Below are 9,359 nucleotides of genomic sequence, written 5' to 3' on the forward strand. Positions count from 1 at the left end.
TGATTGTAAGAAGTATGATTTGTAAACTCTCACTCAAAAATTAAAACTAAACGAAAACACATCAACTCTTAGCCAGAGTACAAGTACAAAGTGATAAATGATGCATAGGCTAATTACATCAGAGCAAGTTTCCAACCCAAACTAGAACGACAAAAATTTTATAGACTGAGAAGTAATTTAGGGAGGGAGTTGGGATACAAAGGCAGAAGTGCTCAAGGTTTTAATGTTCCTTTCTTTCAACTCCATCCAAGAGGACGGATGTTCAACTTTTTAGGGAGAGGATTCCTGTCATGTAAGAGGAAAAGGAAGGTTGTTCAAGCAGGATGCCTACTTTAAATTCCATGTCTAATAAGATAGAATATAATGTAAGACTGCCCTAAGTCAAGACTGACTTGAAGGCCCTATGAGTGTGTTCATATGTATAGAAATATTTCCTCCTCCAACAACATATGGTGGGAATTTCGGTATCTGCTAAGTGAAATCTAGATATCTGTACATATCCTGTCCAATTCTAGAGACAATGGTAAGGTGATGGCCAACCCGAACACCTTGCTCTGCCTGCTCCTACTTCCATGTCCCTAATGGTCCTTATTTACAATGCTCCTGTCTGTCTACTGGCTTTATGTCAGTTCCTTTCATGACAGGATAACAAGGCATCTATCATTAAAGCTGGGCTGAAAGTCTTAATCTTAAGTAAGTCACACACGATAAACACATGCCATAAAAACATGGTGAACATTTGACTCCTCAAGCAAGGGATTTATTACTGACCTACCTAATGCATGTCCATGTATCTGCAAGGTACAGTGTAGACAATTTAATAGGGCAAAATTCCAGGACAGTCCACAAGCCTCAAAAATATTCCCCACTCACAGGCTTTATCTGAGAATATCAATCTCCAATCTTAATGCTTCCAAACCATGTATTTCAAGAAAAAAACATTCCTATTCCTCTGACCACCTAGAGGGAAACACAGCCAGATGTCCTAACTTGGATGGCTGGTGGCTGAAGGTGAGACAAAAACGTCCTCTTTTATGGTCCTGGGCTCTTTGTTACACAGTTACTGTAACTGACAGTTTTTTTGCCTGCATTTCTTTTCTAGACCAAAAGCTTTAAGACAGTAGAGACCAAGTATTGCTAGCACCTAACATAGCACCTTAGAGAGGATACTACTGAAGCCGAGAGACACTTTGACGTGACTCACAGAAGAAATGAACTTGTTTCTCAACTTTAAAACTATTACTATTTGTTAAAAATTCTACCAATAAATACAACTATCATACATAATTACTATTATGACTCCAAGTAGGGAAAGTACTTTTTTTTTCTTTTTAAAAGTGCTTCTGAGTAACAAATTCATCTCTTAAGGTGTCCTGGGGGTAGTGACGGTGAGTCAGTGGTAGAACTGTCACTTTCCACAGAGGAGATTCACCAGTGTGCATCTGTAAGTGGAGGCTCACATGGTGCTATGATCATGAACAACTGTCAGTCAGCAGAACCCGTGGACTTTGGACAGCCAGTCACCGAAAACCCTCTGGAGCACAATGGTCTGAGTTGCCAATGGGCCTGGGAAGGTGCAGTGCTGGGCAGCATCTTGAGCCCTTGTGCATGGAGTCACTATGAAGTGAGGACCAATTCAACAGCAACTAATAATAATTCTTCGGCAAATTAAACACTCATTTAACTTAGGAAACCAATTTGCAATCTTCCAGTAAATTTTTCCCTAATGTAATACAAAATAACTTACAAAAGTAACTACTGAAAAGTTGGCGAGCTCTGGTGGCCTAGTGGCAAGAAGCTGTACTGCAATCCCAGAGGTATGCTGTTCAAATCCACCAGATACTTTGCTGGAGAAGGAGGAACAATCTCCTCCTGTGCCAGTCAAATCTGATTTGACGACACACACACAAATAATAAAAATAAAATAAAATTTAAAAAAAGGAAAAAAGAAAAGTAACCAGAGATTACTCACATTCATACTTACCCAGAGATAAAAGGACTATGGAGTCCCTGTGTAAACCTCTGAAAGTCCACTCACTTCAAACCAAAGCTATACACCCACATGTCTTCTGTGATATATAGTCATAATACACTGATAAGCTATTTTTTATTTAATGCAGTATGACTATTTTTCCACATTCTTCTTAACACAGTCATCTGGAGAGGAGCAATATCACTTTACTCAACCAAAACCTCATTGCTGGATTTCGGATTGTTTTCTCATCACTGCTGCAGACAATGTTGCCTTGCGTGACCAGGAAGTTAAAATGTGCACAAAAATATCCTCACAATTTTGTAAATAAGTTCAGAGATTAAAAAAAAAATAATAATGGCAACTATGCCCATTTTTTTAACACATTTGATTTGTACACATTTTTTTCTTCTTTTGCAGACTTCCAACCTTTGGAGTCAATTCAGAGTCAATGTAATTACTAGAACCACCCCAAAGTCAAAGGGAGTCAAAGCCTATTGATAAAAGTTGAGATGACGCTGAGCAACACTGTCTTGAGCTGGAAGCCCCTGACTGTATACCAACTGTCACACGTGACTCAAGCCAGCTGTAAGGGCAATTACAGTGGGAATTTAAAAACCATTGTGGCCAACTGGCTCACAACCAAAATAAGCATGGTATTTCCCAAAGAGACAACTGTGAAGGGGACGTCGGTAAGAGCCTGTCACTAGCGATGCTTTCTGGGGACTCATTACATTATAGTCTTATTTCATTCATACACACATAAAGAGTCATAACAATAGTCAATTCATTTAAAATCGATGTACTAGTTCACCGAAAACTTTAATATTTGTAATATTTCTTCGACATTAAATGTAGTAACTTATTTATCATTCGAATAGTATCTCACATACATGATCTTTTTATTTTTCATAGTAGCACCAAAATGCAGATATTATGCCCTTAATTTCATAGGTAGGAAATGGGAAACTCCAAAAAGGTTGAGTGTTATTTTGCTGATAGCTGATAAAAGTTTGAGTCAAAATGCCCATATGGATTTGTTTAACCTTAAATGTCATGCTCTTTTCATTTTCTGATTCCGCCACGTAGCACCTTTGAGTGATTTTTAAATGTGCCATTATATGATTGTTCAGTTCTTAATGACTATGTTTTAAATTTCTTAATGACCCTATCATTAACAATGAATAATCCTACCTTTATTTAACCTGGAAGTGAGCGCAGTAAAATTAGAGATATTGCTTATGAATAGGTTCATTTATATCCTTGAGAAAAACTAGCAGTAACTACAAAAACCCATTTGTTCCATTTGAATAAAGTAAATATTGATACTAGACCCTACATTTAAAGAGACATGTCTGGCAAGTGACTCATACACTCACTATTTTAACAATAACCACAGTGAAAGGGAAATGAAATTAAAGTAGTAAGTTAAATAAAAGGCTAATAAAATCTAGAGGAAACAGCTCAGCGTTTTCTTTTAAATCCTGAAGAACACCAACTGTATGTTATGTTGCATAGAGTCATTTCAAGAAAAGACTGTTACTGATCCAATAGCAGAGTCAGCACTTCAATGATATCCAACTCAAACATGCATAGGGAGAGTAAAGTTATTTTATTAAATCATGCACATCACGTGTGTTAGTGCAAATAGTTTAATCTGTACTCCAGAAATTCTATTGTACTTTTATATCTTTACAAAATAGATTTAAAACAATTATTTACTTTAAAAAATGTAATTCTGAAGTTAAGCATTTCAGAACAATATTTGCAATAACCTATATACAAGAGGTACTGGGTACCACTGGCGTATTAGCAATCTGTGGTGGAGTGGCTTCCTGCAACAGAAAATGATGATATGAATTATATGACAGTATTTTCTACAAGTCATTTGTGGCAAATTCCTCCATAAACCTAGTGATCTTCCCAAGAGCAAATTCAAATTGCTTAAAATATATAACCCTTAAAGTATAAACAATGACTTGTCAAACATCACGAAGCAAATTATATCCTAAACTCCTATTTCAGTATTTGGCTAGACCTGTGGATAGCCACAGAACATTCAAGTCAATTCACTGACATTCTCTCCCAGTCTCTATCGACTGAAAATTTAACTATGTGAAACCTTAGAACATTTTATGACCTAAATAAACTTTATTGACATTACTGTGGTGCTGCACAAAACCATAGCTAGACTTTCACTTCTGTGTTTTAAGTTTATACTATCAAGCAGTGTCTAGGTGCCTTGTTGTGCATGGAGCACTAATAATCTTGGAAAATAGTGCTTCTCATTAACAGAACGCCCCAATTAACAACAATAAAAAGAAAAGAACCATTTGCATACCCAACGAGGAAATGTGTTGATAGGTAGGTATCAACAACTCTTTTTGAACATTAATTAGCTCCGTAACATCATAACCAAATTAAGTCAATAAAAGCTTTTCTAAAGAGATATTCTTTCTTCAATTAAACATGCTTGGAGGAACAGATAATGGGGGGGGGAAGAGGGGGAAAGCATGCTTTCTAAAATGCTGTATGAGAGAAAGTAACTTGGTTTTAAAGAAAAGATTTCTTTAAATACATGACGTTTAATAAGTTACATTCCAATTGACTCAACAGTTTGGTTTACTGCACTGAAATGGTGTAATTACTATGTTTTTGCTCCCAGAAATACTTCTGTTTGCTCAAGAAAATACACACTCTCATGGAAAGTTTTTCAAAGTTGATGTCCTCCACATCTTAAGTCGTCTTAAGGCTGAACATATTTCCCAAATTATCACTGTAACAGAATCTTTTCCAAATGAACTTTTCCTTTAACAAAACAAAAACACCCAAATAATTGTCTCTAAATCTTGTTCCCAATAGCTCAGTGGTTTTATAAGTAAAAATGACATTAAGTATGTAAAAAAAATATATATATATGTGAATATATTTCAAACTGACAGGCACTGAGCACCCAGGGCCTCTCTCTGTACGTACGATGTTGTTTGGTTTAGGTAAAGTTATCGAATCAGAAAATTGAATTATCTGGTTGTCAGAATTCAGAGTAAAATACCCATAAATTTAATGTTATAAATATTTTGGTGTACCAAGAAGCCTACTTTAGGCCACCATAATATTCAGAATCTCAACACCCTAATGTAAAAATTACATGAAAAATTGCAAGCAAATTATTGCTTACAGTAGAATAAAGTCACAATTTCATATCCTCTTTATAGACAGATACATTTTATAGAGTTTAAAGCAATGGCCCTACGGCTGCATTCTTGCACATCTGCTGCTTTAAGAGGTAAAAAGGAAGAAAATGGTTCTGTTTGTCCCCAGCATGAGTGTGGTGCCAGCTTCGAGAGGGAGGACGGTGTACGGACTCAAGGACACTCTCATGGAGAAGCTCTGGCCAGACCTGGCACGTACAGCACGATGGCTGTCACCGCCACCAGGGCCGCCAACATGGGCATCCAGGGCCAGGGTTTCTGTGTGGAAAGAAACCAAGAGTCAATATCACATTCTCCCCTCTCTCTTCATACCTATTAGTCCCCTGGTTCCAGAGAGTCCTGGATACACAACAGAATATTGGGGGAGGGGGGATATCTTTCACATCAGTAAGAAAAAATTCTAAAAAGAAAAGAAAAAGTGGCAGAGGAGTGATGGTGTGAGGGGAGTCATCCCAGTAGGAACCTTTCAGAGGACCACTGTGAGCAAGCCTACATACCCCAAGGAAATCTTTGGCTGTTTTCAACTTTGTTAGGGTTGGAATCTAATGGTGACTTACAGAATTTTGGTTCAGGCTTCTTTATTTACTTCTTTCTCTTTATATTCCAACATGACTAATATGCAGACACCTCCAGTATGTTTTTTGCCTAAAATGTTTATTTCATGATGAAAGCCAGATTCACATGTTGGGACCAGTTTACACACGCAATGGGTTGGTGAAGTGATAGAAAGAAAACAGCACAGTTTTTGATCCTCTAATTTCAAACCACAGACTAAAAATGGATGGAGAAGGGCTATCAGGGACCTTGCCTGTTTGACAATTGTGGTAAACCATGTGGCCAATGATTACCTGATATACTGCACTACACACCTGCCAGTTAGAGGCAAGCGTGGGTAGACTATTCCTCGTTATCTTTTAGAGGGTTTGATGACAAGAAATGGTTTTGGTTGACAGAATTAACTTCACTTGGTTTTTTAAGAAATATTTCTATATTGTAGTTCAAGGACAGAAAGCTGTATGATAGGTATGTATCTCACATGTAGGTGGCGAACAGTAGGGTTGAGATTGTGAGCCAAAGAATGAATGGTCCATATCAATCTCAATGCTTTTCGTCTTCAGAGCCACGGTGTAAGTAGGGAAAAGACTGAAACGCAGAATCTACACCATGGATAGGAAGAGGAAAGAGAGGAAGGGGAAGAAAGCTGGCTAAAAAAGGTCAAAGATGCAAACTCTTCATTTCTTATTCAAATCTGATAAACATAGAATTGGGAGACAGTACTAATATTGCAGTAATTCATAGTTTACTCCAGTTTGCTAGAGACAAAGACTTGGTTAAAAAAAAACGAACACATTTTAACAACTGGTTAGGTTGGAATTAATTCATGGTTAGCATTGCTACAAAGGGAACAAGACAGCATGTTATGTGATTAGTTGACTGTTCAGTTCACTGGTGTGACACAACACATGGCGTACTAAATGAAGGGTTTGCTTCAGGTAGCAAATACCTAGGTGGTTTTGCCATGCACTATATTACAAATATGGCACAAACAGGTGACGGGGACGAACAGACAAGGACTCAACAATAGTGCTTGTACCTTTCTCTACCACAATGGACCGAAACACCAAAACAGGAAAGCCAGGAATAGGCCGATGAATACGGCTGGGACGGGTTGTAATATGGAAGGCTAAAGAAGGGAAGGGATATAAAATCATTTTATGCTGTATATATAATAAAAAAAAAGATGATTTAGACCCCAAGGGGGCAAGAAGGAGGGGGGTACAAAGACTGAGGTAACAGATGTACTGGCAATCAGGTTTGCAATGATTCACATATTTTAAAGACATCTAACATAATTCAGAATGATGACCTCTGGTATAAAAGTTGGCAAACTACTGGTGTTAAAAGGACCAGCTGAGGCAGTGGGCAGTGTTCTTAACATCTTAATGGAATATAAAATGTTAAGACAGAGTAATGATAAGACTTCACTAACTGATGCTCTGCTTGATAATATATTATTTTTGTTCCATATAGAGAAACAGTGAAGGCTTATTTTATCACTCCTTCAAAACTCTTTTGCCTGTAAGATGTATTATCCTCAAACTCACAAATAAATGCCCTGCGTATGTGGGTCTCCTAAACCCTCCAAGAGACTTAACACAATGTACAATAAACATTTTGTGTGTACAGGATAGACAGCTGAATCTCAGAGCTTTCAGCTGTGCTACTGGGAACGAATTCATTTTTAAAATGGCAAGAAAATTTTTATGACAACTATTATTACAACATAATAGTTTAGGGAAAATTCACCTCACAGGTGAAATATTTATAAATAATAATAACAAGTCTACATTTTAAAAGGTCATTTTAGAAAATCTATTCTGAGTATGCTAGATGTCTTCATAAGTTAATTTAGCAGAAATTGGACTGAAATTCCAAAATCAGAGGTCTGAATTAACACAAAAGAGTAAAGTAACTAAACTGTCAAGATCTGATTTCAGAAGAGCTCTATAAACTACATTTTAAAAGTAAGTATCATCCATGTTTGTTTAGCAAAAAAGCTGCCACATCACATTAACTTCTAACAGGTTTCTAACCCACACAGTCTTTCTTGTCTGTAAACAAAGACTTTTCTTATTGAAGGACAGTTGGACACGACTCATGAGCACTCAGTGTGCAGCGGTGTAACTGGCTGGCCATGCAACATCACTGTTTCATTACGTGTGCTACAAGCCAAGCAGAGTGTCTTCCTCCACAGGAAGCGTGTGACCCACACTCACTGCAGTGTCCAAGCCATGACAGGGGCTTGAAAGAAACCAAGTACAACCAACCACACTGAACATCCAATGGTTAGCGCCCACTGGGCAATGATAACCAAAACACATAACGCAACATTTATTTAGTAGAACATTTTTCAAAGGGCTCTTTTCTTTCTGGGAAGGAAAAAAATTCTTGAGCTCAATTTCTACCAAAATTTATAAAATCAAACTATTCAATTCATACTAAAATGTCACAAATAGGCAAACTACTCAAGAAGTCATACAGAAATTGACCAAATACTTCCTAAAAAGAGACCCTGAATATTTTAGGAATGTGTGTTCAGTACACACATCTTCATTAGTACAAAGTGGAAAATCTTTTTTGTTTTCTGATACTGTAAAGTGTAAGGGGTCAACTCTCATTAGGTGGGTTCCTGGGGCTTTACTTTGAGTATGGGGGGAAAACCTCATAATAGCAGACAGATGATGGTGAGACGTCATTCTGGGAAGATCTTTCCTAGGGTAAGGTGTTTTCTTGCAAACAAGGCTCTTTTTCCAGGCAGCCTTCAGGCTTTTCAAGGGATAAACGTTAAAGGGGCAAATTCTTACTAAAAATTTAGCACAGCAATTCCATCATGGAATTCCACAATGAAAAGCTTTGTTTATTTGAAGTATAGGCCCTTAGTTTCCCAAATCCTCTGAAAATCCATTTCAGGGCCTTTACTTGCCTTTCAAGCAAAGCGAAGCCAGGTTTGCAAAGACTTACATTATTTCCTTTCTCTCGGAGCAGCTTCAGGTTGTCTTTACATTGTTTGAGCTCATCTGTGATTGATTGCTTTTCCTGCTCAGTCATTTCATACTTCAACTTCAGCTCTGAGAGTACAGTCTGTGTCTTTTCATACTAAAGGCAAAGAAAAAAAGAGTGTGCAGACTCAACATTTTAATGGGTCTGAAGTTAGGTTTCTAGGCAGGCTTATATACCAGGCCCTATTTATTACTCGGACAAAAATCAGGTCTTCTGTTTTAAGGAGGATAAAAGTAAATTACACTCATAATAAGATGTCTTTACAGTTGCCTTGATTCTTTATAGCAATTTTTTGGCCAGAGAGTTAAAAAAAAACACAAACACCAACAAAAACACCACAAAACAAACACAAAACAAAAACCAGAAGTCATAATTTTGTTATCTGTTTCTAACAAAGGGGGGTGTGTGTGCGTCACAATTTCCATTAAGTGAGTAACAGGAGAAAAGGAAAACTTTCAAACTAAGCAAAGAAAAGCAGGTAAAGAAAAATTTTTATTGCCTAATTAAATGGCCAGGGGAGCTCTGGTGGCCTAGTGGCAAGGAGCTGCAACTACAATCCCAGAGGCGAATGGTTCGAATCCACCAGATGCTCTGCCGGGGAAGGAGGGATAATC

At 37.4% G+C, this 9,359-nt stretch overlaps 1 protein-coding gene across 3 annotated transcripts in view; it reads right to left on the reverse strand.

Moving 5' to 3' along the window:
* Positions 1–3,565: 3,565 nt before the first annotated feature.
* Positions 3,566–9,359, reverse strand: part of SLMAP (sarcolemma associated protein) — a 183,965-nt gene continuing 178,171 nt past the window's right edge. For all 3 annotated transcript variants that reach the window (XM_006892206.1, XM_006892207.1, XM_006892205.1), the window contains 2 exons: positions 8,707–8,841; positions 3,566–5,442 (listed from right to left, as the gene is read on the reverse strand). In XM_006892206.1, coding sequence (XP_006892268.1) covers positions 5,350–5,442; positions 8,707–8,841 — 228 coding nt within the window. In that variant the 3' untranslated portion in view covers positions 3,566–5,349. The remainder of the gene's footprint in view (positions 5,443–8,706; positions 8,842–9,359) is intronic.

This window comes from Elephantulus edwardii, unplaced genomic scaffold (genome assembly GCF_000299155.1).
Source record: "Elephantulus edwardii isolate Elephantulus edwardi_28Jun2011 unplaced genomic scaffold, EleEdw1.0 scaffold00113, whole genome shotgun sequence".
NCBI lineage: Eukaryota > Metazoa > Chordata > Mammalia > Macroscelidea > Macroscelididae > Elephantulus > Elephantulus edwardii.